Source organism: Telmatherina bonti (genome assembly GCF_933228915.1).
Source record: "Telmatherina bonti genome assembly, chromosome: 1".
Classification (NCBI taxonomy): Eukaryota; Metazoa; Chordata; class Actinopteri; order Atheriniformes; family Telmatherinidae; genus Telmatherina; species Telmatherina bonti.
In genome coordinates, this window is record NC_136619.1 from 26,099,288 (window position 1) to 26,118,458 (window position 19,171).

Genomic DNA, 19,171 nt, shown 5'->3' on the forward strand with positions numbered 1-19,171 from the left:
ACCACAGAACACAGACATATTTTCATATTGAGTTTAATTGGTCTACAAGGGTTTGCACACATGTGCAACTATAGTTTGGCAAGAGCAGGTTCACTCATTTCGGTCAATTTAAAATAAAATGATCATCCAGATCGACCATAAATTTATCACAATGCAGCGTAAAATTCTATATTTAGTGCAGCCCAATTCAGTTGTTCAAACCTATTTACAGAAAGTGCAAAATGTATCATTCTGACTTTTACAATTTTACAAAAATATAATGGTTGTGGGACAAAATCCATAAATGGTCTCTATTATTGCCATGAAACAAACTGGAGGTATTGAAGCGAATTCAGGTGACATCTTTTTAAAACCCACTGTTGGATCGAGGTTCCGCTGGGCTTTGCAGCGGTTTCACTTTTGCATATTGAGTGCATTTTTTAACCTGCTGCACTTTGAGCTCTATGTGTATGATAAATACCTGCAGCTTTATTTGTAGTCCAAAGTACTTGGGCTTGAACAATTGAGTAATTTCTAAAATGATGGCGGCATCCAGCTTTTTTGTAGTTTCTGTTCTGGTGGCCTAGTTTAAAAGGAGATGGTTGATGTTAGTATTCTTGTCCCTATCTTGGGAGAGGAAGCATGCTGACAAGGGGCATAAGGGGGAGGCCCAGGCTGGGGTGAGAGTCCCCTCTCATGAGGCAGTGCATGACCAAATGAAGGAATGGTATTTATTTTGGCACCATAACAGGAGAGGTCGAGCATCTGCTGAATGCACATTAGGTGTCAACAGGAATGCAGATGAAGAGGACTGGGCACATATTTGCATGATTGCCACTTGTTGAGGGTGTGAAACCCTGAACTTGAAGGAGTGTTGCTATGAGGCAGCTTGATAAAGGATTTTATGTTAACCAGGAGGCCAGCTGACTGCAGCTGTGTCACGCTTCTGTGTCTGGATCCAACGCCCTTCAGCTGACTTCCTCCTCAAAGACACCAAAACTGAGGTTCAACATGAGCTTGTAAAATGCTCAGGCTTGTGATCAGTCGAAGCCTTCACATTGATTTGTAAACAGAGGTGTAAATACCAGTTGGAGGCTTATTTAACATCGTTTAACATCAGTATTTCTTAAAAAGATGGATACTTGTCAAAGGTTTTAATGAATGGCACATTCATTCAGCAGGTTGTCTAGTATTAAGGCTAAAATAAATTTTGTTGTATTTCATTATATACGTCTGCAGATGAGATTTTTCTAAACAAATTTAATAACATCACTCTGACATATTGTGATGCTGGTTTAATTTTTATTAACCTTTTTATTTACAAATTTGATCAATAAACTGATGATCAACTCTCACTGGCTTGCCGGATTTTATAACGAAACTTATGCGCTGCTCCTCCATTTTTCTTCTTTACGTAACTGAAGCTTGTTTTGTTTGCACTTCCAGTCATTGAGCTGTTAATCAGGATGTTGTCAGGAGGAAGTTGGAAGACATAGCTGGGGTTCCAGTGGTTAAACTTAGAAGTTCAAGTTCGATCACATTACCAGTTTGCTGAGTTTATAGTATAACACTAACATTTTACAGCAGCGTCACCACAATAAGAATACCACGTGAGAAGAAAATATCATTATTCTGTGCTTATTTAAAAAGAGTACTGCTTTTTAGTCGTGCTGTACCTTTACTTGGGCTGTGATGCTGTTTTTCCACACTACTGTCAGGTGGGGTCCCACAGGCTTCTGTTCTGGACCTGGTTCTGTTCTTACTATATGAACTATAACGTTGTTCACAATATCCAGCTGTGCTGTCTCTGCAGAGATTTTTGTTCCAAGTTACACAAATGATCCAATTTGAGGAATGGACAGACATCAAGCAACAGATAACAAATAAACAGAAAAAAAACTTTTCTGGCTCTGTATGTTCCTGTTAAAGTTGTTCTCTTTCAATCGGAGTTTTCATGACATTACAAAGTTAGTTTTTTTTCTTTAGAGTTTTATCATTTTGTTTTTGTCTTCTTGAATTATTGTATTGTAAAGTATTTAGTGACTTCTTTATTTGATGCTGTGAACAAAGATTTCCAAGGGTGACTCCTTCCAGTTCAGCTCCACTGAAGTAAAGACTGCTGCATAAAACTGCTTCTGTGCTGCTTTACACGACTGCAAACAGTTTGATGTCTTGTTCTCTTTGCCTGAAGCAATTGGTTGGTTAGCTACAGCTGATTTCTATCTAAAGTAATATATTTATGTGGAAAATCGTACTTCAGAAGAGAAAGTGAAAGAATGAGCCATCACCAATTATACTAAGTCAAAATAACTAGCCTTAATGTTGCACAACTAATCTGTCATATGATGTCTCCAGTGGTTTATTGGTTTTGCGAATGTGCAGTTTGTTTTTGTCTCATTTTGTTCAGTAAATCAGAACTGTCAGAAGTTAGTGCACCTGTATGTAGTAGGGGTGGGAAAATCAAATCAAAAAATCAAAAATTGGGAATTTTGTTTTATTTTTATTGTTTTTATTGATCTTTTAACTTGTCTTTTGGGCATGATCGCAACAGAATGATTGTTTGGCTACTGTGTTGTTTTTTCTTAATCGAAATCAAGAAAAATAACGAACAACAAAAAAGTTTTATACATTTTGTTTGTTGTTAATCTACAAAAATCAGCAATATAGAAAAAATTTGAGAATTGCAATTTAAATCAAATCGGCACCAAAAAAAAAATCCAAATTGAATTGAATCAGGAGAAAAGCATGTCATTACAGCCCTTGTATGTAGTGTGTCTGACTGTGTATTCCTGTCCCAAAAAGGAAGTTTATACACCAACATCGCTTAATATCCTCAGTCATGAACCTTACAAAGGGAAAATAAATTTTTACTTGTTTTCAGATGTCCTCGCAGACATTCTTGAATTAATATTTACCTTTGGTCCCATTTATTAAACAGATTACCAGAGGCTGATGACCGTGGCAGAGAGTATCACAGCCTTAATGTTCCCCTTCCAGTGGCAGCATGTGTATGTTCCCATCCTGCCTGCCTCCCTGCTCCACTTCCTGGATGCTCCTGTGCCGTACCTCATGGGCCTCCACTCAAATGGACAAGATGACCGTACCAAGTTAGAGCTACCACAGGAGGTAAAAACTCACTGTAAAATGTTCATAGATAGAAATGCACTAAATATTACAACTTATTAATAAGTTTAAAAAAATACATGTTAGAATTTTCTTGTATGAAGCTCTGTTTAGGCCTTGTCAATTTTTTCCTGCTTTCTCTGTTTATCTTATGAGCAGGTATAAAAGCGTATCTGCGTATAAAGTTTCATAAAAGCAGAGATGTGTGATCCTTAAGACAACCAGGGATCCAGGACTTTGTTGTACTGCTGGCCGACCTACAGAGCACAGTCCCTCTATTTCTCAGTCCTGCTGCATGTTGTTGCTGCTTTGAACGATCTTGTTACTCCAGATAATTTGAACCCCACGTCTTTTAATATTTAACCTGCACTGTGCTCTCGTTGTACAGGGTTCAAGTTATTTGGTTGCTGTCAGCACAACGTGTCAGCTTGACTTTTTAGTCAGCTTATTTGTGTATGATTCGCAGTGACTGCACAGTGTCTTGTGATGTCTGACACGTTGGGTAAATTAGAGTAAACAAACTGAACCTACAAACATATTTTGAAATGAAAAAGGCTTTCTCATAGAATAATTCAGGCTTGCTCGAGTTATTAATGCCTTCAGGATAAAGCATTGCCTGTATGTACCTAAGGCTGAATGATGATAATAAAATGTTGTTCTCAAGTTTACTATACTTTTTTTTTTTTTCTTCTTCCAGGCTAACTTGTGTTTTGTGGACATTGATAATCACTTCATTGAACTGCCAGAGGAGTTGCCTCAGTTTCCCAACAAACTGGAGTTTATTCAGGAGATTTCAGAGGTGCTTATGTCCTTTGGCGTGTCTCCAGAAGGAAATATCCACTCCGGCGAGAGCCAAGCCAAGTACCGTGGCTTCCGATCTGTTGACATGGTTTCTGACAAACGTAATGGCAACTTGGGCTCTCCTCTCAACTCCTACCTGCTGAGAGAGAATGAAACAATCGCCAGGCTGCAGGCTCTGGTGAAGAGGACAGGTGTAAGTCTGGAGAAGGTAAGGGATGATGTAATCTCATTAATAAACTAGAAAAGTACTCGGAGTGCGCAGACCTCTGCCAAGCAGCTCAATTCCACCCATATTGTGAAGAATCCTTTTGAAATTCCTGTGTCCGCAATTCCTTCCAGATCACTTCCAAAATGTAACGGGATCAAAGTTAAAACAAGATGCATTCTCAGAACAAATAACAAAGATCCACCCTGTAGTTTTTCTTTAAGTTGCTAACAGAAAGACAACCACACAGATAAATACAGGTAAAAATGCTCTCCACAAATTATGTGTCGGGCAGAGCTTGCCTGGTGTGTTTATCATACATTCATTCTGTCACCAACACTAATGATTTGAATAATTGAAAACAAAATCTCAGGTCACATAATTTTTAATTGGCTTTATATAAACATTGAAATACAAAACAAAAAGTACGGGATGTGCGAGTTTTCATGCAAGTTATTATATTTTGCAGTTGCAAAGCTTTAAAAGAAATTGGACAGTAGTTTATTTATATAAATACTTCTTTATTCTCAGGTATTGTTGCAGTACAATACAGTAAACAAGCCCTTCATTTAGCCAAGAACGGGCATAATGATACAGGTTGTTTACGTCACAAACTCAACTTAAAATATTCAACACTGCATTACCGTGAGCATCTAATACAGCCAAACACATTTGCTTTTTTTTATAGTTTGGTTGAAAGCCAAGGTAGTATTCACTTCAAACTAATATTGATATTAAATTAACGAAACAAAAAACAATAAGATCAGTAATGTTGGCATTGAAATGCTACTGGTAATTATTTAATGGCTAGAGGATGGACTTCAGACACTAGTTAAAAGCTCCATATATGTATGTATTTATGAGGTTTTGGGAATCGTAGATTGCATAATGAAATGCTCATAGTAAACACTGATCGATGAATGAATAAACTGGTCTCTGTGTGCCGTCTAATCGGCTTATGCACCTGTAGCTGGCTATAGCTTTCCTTGAACTGATTAGCATGTCCTCTGCCTATAGCCTGACAGCAACAAGGTCAAGCCTTACTTACTAATTATTCTTGTCTAAACTCTCAGTTGAGTTATAATAATAAAAAAAAAAAAAAAATTTAAATAAAAAAAAAAGCTCTCGTGTTTTCAGTTTTATATGGGTCACAAATAAAATCTATCCCCAATTTCCTTTTCCATGACCCTGCTGTTTCAGCGCTCAGAAGACACAATGCTTTAGTCCCTCTCCTCTTCATCACTCTTATGGTTTTTTTTGTCCTCTTTGTGTTCTGATGCCTGTGATTTAATGCATGAAAAAAAAATTATGCAGTATTTTATGAGTTGTACTATTGATTGTTTGTGCACATCAGCTGGAGGTGAGAGAGGATGCCAGCAGCAATAAGGATGCGCGAGTTCAGTGTGAAGAAGATGAACTAAAGATGCACCAGCTCAACATTCAAGTACGCGAGGTCTTCGCCAACAGATTCACCCAGATGTTTGCAGACTATGAGGTGTTTGTCATCCAGCCCAGTCACGATAAAGAGTCCTGGTTCACCAATCGAGACCAGATGCAGAACTTCGACAAGGTAGAGTACATGATTCAGTAAGACGGTGAACAGTAATGATGGATAGTTTTTGTTTTATTTGATGCTGAGTACCATCCTTTTATTTCGTCTGTGTGCAGGCTTCCTTCCTGTCTGACCAGCCAGAACCCTACCTGCCCTTCCTGTCACGTTTCTTAGAGACTCAGATGTTTGCTTCATTCATCGACAGTAAGATTCTCTGCCATGATGATGAGGACAAGGAGCACACACTGAGAGTGTTTGATGCCCGCGTGGATAAGATTCGAATGCTTAATGTTCGCACACCAACACTGCGAACCTCAATGTACCAAAAATGCACTAACATTGAAGAATCAGGTAAGACAATAGGAAAAATGTTTTATTTTATTTTCTATGTAAGTAGGACTCTGGTACATATCTGAAGGCCTTTTTATATCTAAAATGGAGTGCACTTAAAGAAAACTGTAAATGTTTTCTACAACTAATTCAGTTTGGAGTCTCAGCTTCAGACAAACATGGATGTTTACTGTCTGTTGGCACCTGACTGGTATTCACTGTGTTGTTTTTAGACAACCTGCTTACAAAGCTATATGAAAAATCTGATTTTGTTGCTTCACCATTGGTCACCATGGTTCTTGTTATTTCAGATATTCATGGGTGGCAGCTCTCGAATTGTGTGTAATGTATTATGATTGGTGCACTCATAGAGGGTGTATTTGCCTCTTATGACATTTTGTTTATAATATTTCTTTGTAGTAGTGTGTAATACAGAAAAGCATACGATTTGGACTTGTATTTTTCACATATTATGTAAAATTCCTCTGTGAGGTTTTCTGTGCATGCATGTCGGTTTTTGTGAAGCTTGTTGAACAAGATCATTCCTCTTTATCGAGGTAATCCGATTACTTATAAACTGATGAATGGGGTTTAAGACTGTTGTTAAAGGGTAGTGCATTTTCATTCATAGTTCTGTTTCTGTTTTGTCTCTGTTCTTGTGCTATATTGTTACATTTTCTTTGTGATCGCACTTCCCTGCCCTTTTCTTGGACTATAACAGAAAGTTCTGTTATTACTCTTTTCTTTTTCTAATCTTGTGGTTGCCTTTGTTAATACAGCCCAGCCTGTATGTGGGTGTGATGCTGATCATGCGTCAGAAGTCAGTATCTCAAGCTGCATTCATGGATGACTCTGGGCTCCTTCATATGAGAAAAAAAAAACTATTCTCAGCCTTGTTCTGTTGCCTCTTTATGGCTTTGTGGGTGTTTGGGCGGAAATTGTTCCTCTTGTTTATTTTTTTTATTTTTTTATTTTAAGATGTACTTTCTTCTATTGTTAATCTATTTCTAAGCAATGAATTAATTCTTCTTTGTCACACTTTTTTATTAAACACCCAATCTTGAGAAAAATCTACAAATAAAATGAAAAATACACTTTCCTTTTCCCATAGGATAGATCAATATATTTTTCTTATATACCATTTTGTACTGATGCTGCAGGTAAGTAGACAGCACAGATTAACATTGATTGGTAATTGCCCCCTTCACAGTTGTGACAGAGAAGTTTATTTAACATTTAGATTTTGCCTGGTCAGAGACATGCGGTTCTGCTTTGCAATGACAGCATTGTGATTTGGAACATTTAATGGAATAGAAATGATCAATGGGTGTTGTATTTTCTCCTGCAGAGAAAGCCATTGAGATGAGAGTAACAAAGATCGATCACACTGCACTGCATCCGCACCTGCTGGACATGAAGATCGGTCAGGGGCGCTACGAACAAGGTTTCTTCCCCCGACTGCAGTCTGATGTTCTCTCCACTGGACCGACCAGCAACAAGTAAATATGTCACGTTGATTATATTTGATACTAATCTGGAACAAAGCCCTTGTTCTCTGTTTTTAAATCTGAGCTTGGCAACTTGTGTCTATAAAGCTGATAACAGATGTGTTGGTTTGTGTTGCAGATGGGCGAAGAGGAGTGCTCCTGCTCAGTGGAGGAGGAGAGACCGACAGAAGCAACATGCTGAGCACCTTTACTTAGACAACGACCAGAGAGAGGTGAGTCGTCCTTGCAATGTTTTCTTCTTTCATTTCATTTATAGAGACTCACTGTCAGATCTAGGGACAGTCTTTGCTCATTTTGCATGCCATTTTCTTGATTTGCCTTATTTAACTTTGCTTTCATCATCTTGTGTGCTTTCCAACTCCTCTCACATGTCTGGCCTGTTTTTTTCTTTCTTTTTTTTGTCTCTGTTTCTTCCTTTCTTGCACTGATGCATGCACACTCTCAGCATGTAGAGTGTTTGTTTCCGGAGCTGCAGCTCCTGATGTTTCTTGACTACTACTGGACTCTGCAGTCCTTCAAGCCCTGTCTAAAGTCGGTGACTGTGGACGTGGTATGTGTTGATAGACCACAGACCACATGAACTGTCCACACATGTGGTCTTCACCTCCCTCTGCTTTCCCAACTTTCAGCAGCTGAGCTTTAGCTTGATGGTGCATGTCACCTTCTAGACCATATCCAGCCTCCCCGTTCCCCTCCAAAAAAAAAAAAAAAAAAACCCTACAAGGCATCTGTAAAATGAAAGCTATTGACATTCCAGCTCTGTGGTGACACCAGCTGTATGTGGATATTCTTGTGAATATAGACAAGCTGATTTCTTTTACAAAATGTTTCTTGTATTTTCTGACTGAAATCTCATTCTTTAACCAGAAGTACATCCAGGAAGCCAGAAACTTGGGAACCACCATCAGACAGCCGAAACTGTCCAACCTGTCACCTTCTGTGATCGCTCAGACAAACTGGAAATTTGTTGAGGGATTGCTGAAAGAGTGCAGGAACAAGGTTTGTTTTTGACTTTATATGATTCCAACAAGATCATCACAATGTCTACACATGTTGCTGCCTTCTGGCATTAATCTAGTTTTATATAAAGACAGAATTGGAGCAACATTAACAGAAAATCAGTGATATGTGAAGTTATAGGCATCTTCTGTTTTTTTTTTTTTTAATTAAGAGTTCTTTTTTTGTCTTCAGATGTTATTGTCTTCGAGCGATTCATGTGGATTTTTTCCTGGTTAAATGTTAAGTTCGATTTGAGTATTATATGGCGATATTGTTTTCAAGCCAACTAATCAGTCATTTTCTAAGAGATATCAATTGGGTTTTTTTTAAGTTAAATGTTAAGCTCTCAGATAGTAATATTTTATTTGTCAACTTAGTTTTGAGGTGTAAAATAGAGTTTTTTAAATAAATAATGTCAGTTTTATTACATTTTCAGAAAACTTTCAGCATGTTATTTTCAAACGGGGTGTGTTTTACAATGTTGTTTTCAATTTTGACTTTGGTCAAAGTGAATTTATGTATGAACATTGTTGCTATCTTGGCCAAAAAGAAAACCAAACTGTAAATGGTTATTTAACTAATAACATTTTCCCCAGTGGGGCAAGTTGGATCCCTTAAATCACTAAAACTGATCAGTTTCACTAAACGGAGCACAGATTCATCTCCAAAAATCACAGCTAAAGTGTTGCAAATCCTTTGCTTATACTTACGTATTTTACTTGCATATTACTTTTTCTGCTGAAGATAAATACATACCAGAGCATAAACAGTCTGAAGGGAGCCAAGCAGAAAAAAAAGACTCTGGTGTTATTAGTTTGATTTACCTGTAACAATATGGGTTTGTCTGATGTTTATTCTTTGCAGACCAAGCGCATGCTGGTAGAGAAGATGGGTCGGGAGGCTGTGGAGTTGGGTCATGGAGAGGTTAGCATCACAGGGGTTGAGGAGAACACCCTGATTGCGAGCCTTTGTGACCTGCTGGAGAGGATTTGGAGCCATGGGTTGCAGGTTAAACAGGTCAGAAAAAACAATGTGGTGCACATTGAATTGGAACAACTGATTTCAGACACTGCTTTCAGAGCAGTTGAGGTCATCACTATGTGTGTGCTTTCTGTTTTAGGGCAAGTCTGCCTTATGGTCCCACTTGTTGCACTATCAGGACAGTAAGGAGAAGAAGAGCGCAACCCCAGGTGGTTTGGGACCACCAGGTAAATGCAGGCATTATCTTACCTGTTGAGGAAAGTCAGTTTACTGGCTGGTCATGTTCACTGTCATGATGCTCGTTTGTTCTTTTTCACCAGGCTTCATCCATGACACAGAGAGACGGAAATCTGATGGGGGTGGGTCAGCCATGCCCCCTCTTAAAATCTCACTGATCCAGGACATGAGGTGAGAAAGACAATGTTGATGTGAACATTAATTAAAGAATTGTGAAGGGTGACAGAGTGTTAAGGGCACTGCGTAAACCTTTAAGACAGATATTGGAATCATGTATGTTAGACCAATATTGCCCTCTTGTGGTGGACCACCAAACCAAACTATTTATGTACTCAAATACATTTCTATAACTGACTGATTTTTTTTTTAGCAACATAGATCCTTGTGGGATTTCACATGAGCAGAAGGAGTAATGATGGGAATTAGCATGAAAATTCTCATTTGTCAATTATGTTACCACACATACAAAAGAAATTATAAACAAAATTGTACTGGAACTTATACTTAATTTAATAAAGTGTGATGTATTTCTCTGTTTTGGTTTAGTTACTATTGAAAAATATTCCGATTATTTATTTATTTGTTTATTTATTTCCACTATTAGCTGAAGCAGCATTTTATTCTAATTTCTAGATCAAATTTAATTTTATTCTTTTTTTTTCACAAAAAGTAATTAATAATGAAAATAATTTATATTGTATCCTAATCGGGAAAATAAACATCCTTCATGCGAAATTAGTTAACATTACTTTGTTTTTTGAAAGTTTAATCTTATATAATAATAAAAACTCATAGTAGCTGCTACAAGTTTATTTACAAGTATTGCAGATTCCTAGAATTCCAAAAATACAATAAATGTACCAAATAAAGACTTTTTTACCGCAAACAAGGCTACTACCTCACAACAGATAACTGTTGAAAACTTTAACTTTTTTACTTTTTAAAAAAAATCTGTAATCTGTAAAAAATCTTCTAAATCTGTAAAGCAAAATACTTTACAAATTTACACTTTCTACAATGTCGCTTTTTTTTTTTTTAAACACAGGCCTATGAGCCATGACAATCAAGTGAAAAAGAAAAGAGGAAATGTGCAGTTAATGTTTTTCCACTACACGTCAACCACTTCAGACCCAAAGGCCAACTTGGTGCTCAGACTGACTCCACTATATTTTTATTGTCTGAACTGTAGGCCCTCGGCGAGTGTCTCTCACCGGCGTCCTTCATCACCTGTGTGCATGTGATGGTAACCCCCACTGTCATGTTATCTGCTGCAACGAGTCATAACAGGGGGGTGTGGGCTTGCGTGAAGAAAACACAAAGTGAATCTGTGTGGAGCAGCGCGTTACTTCCAGCCTAATTACCCGACCCCCCGCCAGTCTGACTGAGAGGAAGGGAGGGTGGGCGGGGAACGGTCATCTCAGGGCACAAACACAGCTCTGCTCAGTGTTGGAAAAAAATAGACCCTCCCTCATTCATCTGAAAATCTGACAGCACGTTCATAAACGCACTTTATTTCCATTACTTCTACTCATTGATAGGAACGAAGTTGCTAAATAAGAAATTTTCATTTTTTTCCAGCTTAAACATGATGCTAGCCAATATTTTAAAATAAAAAGTAGATGTTTCTGTGTGTTGCTATGGCGATAATGAGTGGAGAAATCTGGGTTACTTGGTGTGGGTGAGGTTGGAGGCTTGGAGGGGGATGGAAGGAGGAGATATGGAGGGCGTGTGGCACAGGTGGAGTGGAAGGGAATGTGTCTGGACATCAGAGACATGATAGTAGCTCGGAGCGATGATGCAAGGACGACTCGACGGTGAGTCGGATGTAGCTAAAATGCCACACAGAGGCAAACTGATTTCTCTTTGGTAATGAAAGCACAGCAGTAAATAAATTTGGTTTAAAGTTCTGTCCAGTTTCACAGTAACACTGGCAATCCTGAAATCAGTCATTTACACAAAATGGGTAATTTGTCGTGATGAGGTTGCTCAAGTCTGAAGAGATTTTTTTTTTCCCTTTTTTAAAATTTTTTTTTATCATTTCATACAAATAGCATTTTAAAAATCCTGTTTTAATGTTTTCTGATGATATAAAAATTCTGAAAATATGAGCATTAATTTTTTAACAAGTGTATGTATTTGTCCGGGAAAAAAAAATGGAAGTACTTTTAATTAGGAATGTTCAATATTGGCCTTTCTACCAATATCCGATATGCCAGTTTTGTCCAACTCTTAATTTCCGATCCAGATTTAAACCGATACCAATATTTTTTAAAGTAAATTGTGCCAAAAAAACAAAAATATCTGGAAAACTTCTGATGGCATCTCTTATATTTTGTAATTTTAATTTGGAGGAGATTTAGCTGAAGAGTTTGATAGATAATATGTGCATGTTATGTAAAAGTTATTTTATTTAAAAAGTATAAACCAATACGGATCATTTTCAATATTGCATTTTAATGCTGAAATTTGCTGATATCTATGGGACAATAATATTGGAAATCTCTTCTTTCAATAAAACAATTTAAATGAAAGATGTTTTTTTTTTTTTGTTTGTTTTGCCAGGGTGATTTTTTCTCTTTGTTCTTATTTATTTTAATTTTTTTTCCAATACTAATCCCTGAACCTGATGTTTCATTTGCAGACACATTCAAAATATAAGCGAAATCAAGACGGATGTAGGCAAAGCCAGAGCCTGGGTTCGCCTCTCTATGGAGAAGAAGCTGCTTTCCAGACACCTGAAGCAGCTGCTTTCGGACCACGAACTTACAAAGTGAGCAAAGTAGCACACAGCCACAGTGAAACACTCTCGGTTACCGGTTCAGCAGCAGCAGCAGCGTAACATTTTTAAGATCATAGCGCGTCTCCTCTCACTTGTTCCTGTCTTGATCTTCGTTCCCTGCTTGTGCAGGAATGTCTGGCTCATATAAAATGAAGATAATGTGTGATCTTGCCATTTATAATGCATTACCTCTTTGCAATTTGCAAAGCATCACATTGTAGTCCACACTAAATAAATAATTCACAGCTTCCTCTATAATTGATACCTGGGTAGTAAACTGGGTTAATGGGACTTGTGTCTGCCTTTATGACCTTATAGTGTGACTTCTTTCACCAAATACTAAACAACACGCACTTAGTTTAACCTGATGAAATCATCTGCAGTGCAGCTTTATATTTGAATGGTTTTAGTGACATTTAAAACACTTTGCTTACTCAGGATGAATGTTCAAACACATTCACTGCATAAAAGCTAAAACAAAAAAGGGGAAAATAAAAAGTCCAGCCCAATCATTTTCATTGAATTATACACCTTATAATTACAGTGCAGCTTTTATTGCAGAGGAGCACTAATCTGATGTTGACATAACAAAACATTTTGGTTTATGGGTGTGAGAATTATTTTTTGTTCCTATATGGTCTGTATTACTTTTCAGAAAACTATACAAGCGCTATGCTTTCCTTCGCTGTGATGATGAGAAGGAGCAGTTCCTTTACCACCTTCTGTCCTTTAATGCTGTGGATTACTTCTGTTTCACCAATGTCTTCACAACCATCAGTGAGTGATCTTATGTCATTTTGACAGCCCAGTCCATGAAGTGCCAGTTTTTCATTGTTTTTTTTGTTCCTTTTAAACATTTTTTTTCTCTCTGTCTCCCAGTGATCCCTTATCATGTGCTAGTTGTCCCCAGCAAGAAACTGGGGGGTTCCATGTTCACAGCTAACCCCTGGGTGTGTGTTTCTGGTGAGCTGTCAGAGACTGGAGTCCTGCAGGTGCCCAGAAACACTCTGGAGATCACATTTGAGGTTTGTGTTTATTCTCTTATCTTTGGCTATGGTTACATGATGTTTTTTATTTCTGAATTAATAGTTCAGAATTAAATTATTTGGAATTAACTTATTCTCCTATGAGTTTACATGAAAATAATAATTCTGAATGGAAGTTTACACGAAACACGTCCTTACTTAATTCCTCTTTAGAGCGGCGGGTTGGGAAGGGTTCTGATTGGACAGAGGGTGCACGAGACGTATGGCTCATGGTCAGACTTGGAAGAATTATGTTAGTTCTGAAATCTGAAAAAACCCAGACCACTAGGATCTGATGCATCTTCAAATTTGATTGCCCCTGGTGCAGAGTGAAACATGTTTTTAAAAGGTCTGATTATATAATGTTCGATCCGGAACCGAGCCTCAATTAGACCAGATTCTAGTGAACAATCCTGATGTGAATGCTCCAAGACCACAGTTCTTCTTCACTGAACTCCTCCAAATGCAGATGGTCCTCTTAATTGATATAATTGCTTATTTTCCTCTTCTTTTTTCTTTTCTTTTTTTTTTTTTTTTTTCTTTTTTGTCCTCAGTCAATAAACTACCAAGACCAAAATTTAATTAAAAAAAAAATTACCTGATGACTTGTATATTATATTGTTTGGATGTTTGACATCAACGTTACTGTTCCTTCTGTCTCAGTGCCAGAATCTGGGCAAGCTCACCACAGTGCAGATGGGTCATGATAACACTGGACTCTATGCGAAGTGGCTTGTGGAGTGCGTTATGGTCCGCAATGAGATCACAGGGCACACTTACAAGTAAGCCAACCTCGCCAGATGCATTTGCCTCATATTGTCTTTATCAGACACTGTATGAAGATTGAACTCAACAATTTGCTTTTTACAGGTTTCCGTGTGGACGGTGGCTGGGGAAAGGTGTGGACGATGGCAGCCTGGAGAGGATACTGGTGGGAGAGCTAATGACCCCCACCACTGAGAATGATGAAAGGATGTGCCGCACGCCGCCCATGCAGCAATCCCCAGGGATGATGAGGAGATTTGTTACCATCTCGCCCAGCAGCAAACCAAGTCAGTTACTCAGCTGATTTTACAGTCATCTGTATTAGTTGTTTAAAGAGATGTTTGATGACATTATTTCCCCCACATCTTTAGTGTTGTACTTAGTGAGTGACTTTGTTTTAAAAAAGGGGGAAAAAATAACACATGAATGAGAAAACACAATGATAACTTGATAACTCTCTGATTAGGGGGGTTTCCTTCTTGTGCCTACTGGTGTTAACTCAGAGCATCTTTGTTTGCCTTTGTTTTTTCTTGCATCCAGAGTTAAACACAGGCCAGATCCAGGAGGGAGTGGGAGAGGCTATCAACGGGATTGTAAAGCACTTCCACAAGCCTGAGAAGGAGGTGAGAGACGACAGTCTAGACAGGCCCAAACATGTATCTCCATTATTCATTATAAAAGGAAAAAAATAAAAAAGCAGCTGTCTGCTCCGGTAGTCCTCCAAACTCCTTAGCAACAGAAAGTCATGGGTGGAATTCAAATGTAAAAACAGGAGAATTGAAGCAGATTTTTAAAAAAAAACATTTTTCTTAAACATTGACTCTTCTGGCTGAGATGGTTTGCTTTTTTACATTTTTTTTTTATCCTTAGTGGATTAATGTGAAACATCAAGACTGCTTATTATTGTGAACTGGTGCAGGTGAAGGAATTTTTCAGAAGTGTACTGTACCTAACGCTTTATTACAGGCTTTAAGAGTCACTCACTGAAGTTTGGTACAAAGGATCTTTACAGGGAAATCCCCCTTCGCTTTTCCTCCACCTCTTTGAACAGACCTATAGAACAATGAAGGGAGGCTGCTAAGAACAACATTAAATTCTTAAAAGTGCTATTTGCTTTATGTTATTAGTGGTTGTGTCTATTACTAAAAATAGTACTACTGTGGTCATGAATTGTATTTATATCACAACACACCCAACGCGGGTTCTCATATGTGGTTTTACGGTCATGATGCCAACATGTAGTTCAATCTTCCTGCAAAATATTTGCAAGTTGCCACTTTGATTGGACATTTAGAAGAAGCTATAAAAACAAAGAAAAGTTGTTCATGTATTTGTCATTTGTGAGACATCTGCAGCTTTTAGTTTAGTTGAAATAAACTTCTCTGTATATTCCCCCCCCCCACAGAGAGGGAGCCTGACCCTACTCCTTTGTGGGGAGTATGGCCTTGTATGGGCTCTGGAGCAGGTTTTCCAGCACGGTTTCAAGTCACCTCGACTCTTTAAAAATGTCTTCATCTGGGACTTCTTGGGTAAGGACCTCTGTTTCAAACGCTCACTATCAAAAGGCGTGTCAGGGTTACTGCAGTGGCCCTGAGATGCAGAAACAGAAACTTTGATGACAACCAATGACAATTAGCGGCACAGCATGCTTTAAAATAGTTTAATTAAACAATATGACAGTATATCCTAAATGAATCATAATAATAAAAAAAAAGACCTAACAGGAGATGCAACTAAGAATCATAAAAACATCCTTTTAGCTACAGACAACATATAGAGCTTATCAAAACGATATTTCTTTGTTACATTTCATGAAATGTTGTTTTGTATCTCAGGGCTACTGTAAAACAGGATAAACTTGGATTCATAAAGAGCAGCAGATGTAGTCACCTGCAATATTAAAGCATTTTTAAAAGAATCTAAATTGGTTTCTGTTTCCAAGGTTAAAAAGAAGAAAAAAAAAAAATTAGAACATTTTAAGGACATTCCTTCCTGCAGTGTTCGGGTCATTGTCTGTCCATCACACACAAGTGCAGTGGAGGGGTCTATTGTGGAGCTCAAGTAGTTTAAGAATTTGTACTCATTATTTGCGGTCTTTGTCTTGAAAATACATTTCTGATAACAACTTCATTTTAAAATGTCATAATATCCACATCAGCTGAGCAACTTCAGTTTAAGAAAATCGAACTGATTGGATGAAAAGCCTTGAAAGCAGCAGATAATTTGGATCCTGGCAATTTGTTGTTGCCAACATGAAAACTTTCACTATTTGTTGGATTTTTTTTTTTAAATGTGATTGTGGGTTGAATTGTAAATGAAGGTCTTTTGTTCATCATGTTTTTTACAGAAAAGGCTCAGGTGTACTTTGAAAGTGCTGAGCAACGGGAAGTAGCTCCAGATGAAAACTGGCAAACCAGAGTGCACCACTTCTGTCGCTTCATGCGCGCCATCAACAGCACATCCAGGAACATCGGCAAGGATGGAAAGTTCCAGATGCTTGTCTGTCTGGGTGCAAGGTAGGAGTCTGGAAAGATCCAATATTTGATCATTTTTTTCTTTTATTTTTCTTTCCTGTTGAGACGTGTCTCATTTCAAGCTTATTCGGTGGAACTTATGTACAACTAAGTTTTTGTTTTTTTCATAGCTGGTAAAACTAGAAAAGCACTCTAAGAGCAGGAATCTCTGCCAAGCTGCTCATTTCCACCCATATAGTGATTTCCACAATATATTACAGTCCTACATTCATTTTGTAACTTTACACTAATAGGATTCCTAGATAAACTGGTCATCTTGGCTGTATTGTGTTTATTGTGTGTTTATGTCATAATTTGTTCTCTTGTAGTGATGAACATTTCTAAGATCCCCTCATTTTTCCTGTTCTGAATCATAGTATCCAGAAATTTGCTGGAATCTGGATCTAACTTTGATATCTTGGAAAATCTTTTGGGAATTTCTCTTTAATTTTTTGGCCAAACACTGACCATTCTGGAGTTGTATCCATACGTACGGAAAATTGCCCTTATTTCACAAGGATAAAGAACGAACAAATGATAAAGAAAATTTAAAAAATAAAATCTTGGATGCACATGGTGATTAGGGTCTCTCCCAAACTTTTATGAAATCAAACTTAGACAAAAAGAAAACCTTCTTAGAAAAAAAATCATGAAAATCTGACTAGTTGTTTTTGTGTAAGGTTGCTACCAGACAGACAAATGGCTTTAAAAACAAAAGCTGAAAAATGGAAGTATTTGATTATGACAATTTGAATAGTTTTGTGTTGCATTAATGATGCAGTGTATAACAATGTCAAAGATCAATAACAGAAATTTTTTTTATATTGTTAGAAAATGAAATGGAAAAAACTTCTGGCTTCTTAAACAAGAGGATTTGCTTGTTTTATAGACTTCATGAACCTTGTCTTTCTCTTTTAGGGACCATTTGCTGCATCACTGGATCGCTCTGCTCGCTGATTGTCCAATCACCTCTCAGATGTACGAGGATATTGCACTGATTAAAGACCGCTCGCTGGTAAACTCTCTCATCAGGGTCCTGCAGACTCTGCAAGAGTTTAACATCACCCTGGAAGCTTCGCTTGTCAAAGGTGTTGGTATCTAAACCAAACCACTTTCCACCAGTTTAACCTGAACAGGAAGATCACTGGGGACCACTAAAAAGTGTAACTGAAACTTTTATATGCAGGAACACACTTGAACAAAAACTTTTTCTGGCTTATATTAAAGCTACTGTCACGTTTGCCATATATTAAGTGCAATGAGCCTTTCAACATGTTTTTTTTTCCTCAATAATATTACCATTAGATGTTGAAAATATGTTTTCTATTATGAACAATGATTTTCACATTATTAATGATGACCTTGTGCTATAATGTTTTACTGAAAGTTAAATATTTTCATTGCTATCATGAACTGCTGACAATGGCTGTATTTAAGGGAAAGCAAGGATTAAAAGAAGTGTTAATATATTTTCAGATAAAAGCAGTATTATTTTGTTAAATCAGTCAAGTTGCTTGCTCTGTTAACTCTGATATCAATGTCATATTGCAGAGCTGAAAGCAAATGATGTAGAAGTATGCTTTATAAGTATGCATATGGCAGGGACGCTTATAGAGTGGATGACGATAACCCGCAAAAGGAATTAAAAGGCTACGTTTAAGCATTTTCATGGCAAAAGTATGTGTTTGCAAATCTTTTACAAGGAACATTTTCAGCAAAGGAAGTGGTCCGTCTTGTGTGATAAGACTGTGTGGCTCAAACCTGCATCCAGTGAACGACAGTATATTCAGTTGTAAAATGCATCAAATCTTGTGTTCTGCACACAAGTGCTTCAAGAGATGCTTGACCCAGCTTTTTTTGCAAAGTGGATCACAGTGACAGCCTTCATGTAAATACCTCCAACCATCTATCCAGCCCCTACACTACATTTTGCCCTGTTCTAAGAACTTAAAACAGTGTGATGATCCAATTAGATTCTGCGTATTGAATTATAGCCTCCCAATTACCATGTGAGGAGTAAAAAAGGATGGCTTTTTCCTCTCTCCTAATTTTTTTCCTCATTGTTTCTTGCTATGCAATACCCACATGAGAAAATTGAGATATTACTGACCCCTGTTCCGTTACATACATTGAATTTTACTGTTCAGTTTAAGAGATTTGATAAGTGATGGACTTCTTTTCTGTGCCAATGTCTGGAATGACTGTGTTGTACTCATCTGTGTACAACTCTCCCCCCCACCCCACATGAGCATCTTGGGAGATATATATTTTTCTTTTCCAATACAGTTGTACATTTATCAACATAGCTGTGTAATGTAGTGTTTACTAAAGTGAGCAACAGTGTACAGTGTAAAAATATATTAAAAAAATAAAG

The 19,171-nt window shown here is 37.5% G+C and overlaps 1 protein-coding gene across 3 annotated transcripts in view; it reads left to right on the plus strand.

Moving 5' to 3' along the window:
* The window catches only part of dennd5a (DENN/MADD domain containing 5A), a 30,596-nt gene extending 11,469 nt beyond the window's left edge, over positions 1 to 19,127 (plus strand). For all 3 annotated transcript variants that reach the window (XM_079244748.1, XM_079244749.1, XM_079244750.1), the window contains 19 exons: positions 2,918 to 3,105; positions 3,800 to 4,111; positions 5,463 to 5,678; positions 5,777 to 6,011; positions 7,339 to 7,489; positions 7,617 to 7,710; positions 8,366 to 8,497; positions 9,362 to 9,514; positions 9,618 to 9,705; positions 9,799 to 9,886; positions 12,357 to 12,485; positions 13,150 to 13,271; positions 13,374 to 13,519; positions 14,183 to 14,301; positions 14,390 to 14,571; positions 14,825 to 14,907; positions 15,690 to 15,813; positions 16,632 to 16,800; positions 17,716 to 19,127. In XM_079244748.1, coding sequence (XP_079100874.1) covers positions 2,918 to 3,105; positions 3,800 to 4,111; positions 5,463 to 5,678; positions 5,777 to 6,011; positions 7,339 to 7,489; positions 7,617 to 7,710; positions 8,366 to 8,497; positions 9,362 to 9,514; positions 9,618 to 9,705; positions 9,799 to 9,886; positions 12,357 to 12,485; positions 13,150 to 13,271; positions 13,374 to 13,519; positions 14,183 to 14,301; positions 14,390 to 14,571; positions 14,825 to 14,907; positions 15,690 to 15,813; positions 16,632 to 16,800; positions 17,716 to 17,899 — 2,915 coding nt within the window. In that variant the 3' untranslated portion in view covers positions 17,900 to 19,127. The remainder of the gene's footprint in view (positions 1 to 2,917; positions 3,106 to 3,799; positions 4,112 to 5,462; positions 5,679 to 5,776; positions 6,012 to 7,338; positions 7,490 to 7,616; positions 7,711 to 8,365; positions 8,498 to 9,361; positions 9,515 to 9,617; positions 9,706 to 9,798; positions 9,887 to 12,356; positions 12,486 to 13,149; positions 13,272 to 13,373; positions 13,520 to 14,182; positions 14,302 to 14,389; positions 14,572 to 14,824; positions 14,908 to 15,689; positions 15,814 to 16,631; positions 16,801 to 17,715) is intronic.
* Positions 19,128 to 19,171: the final 44 nt, after the last annotated feature.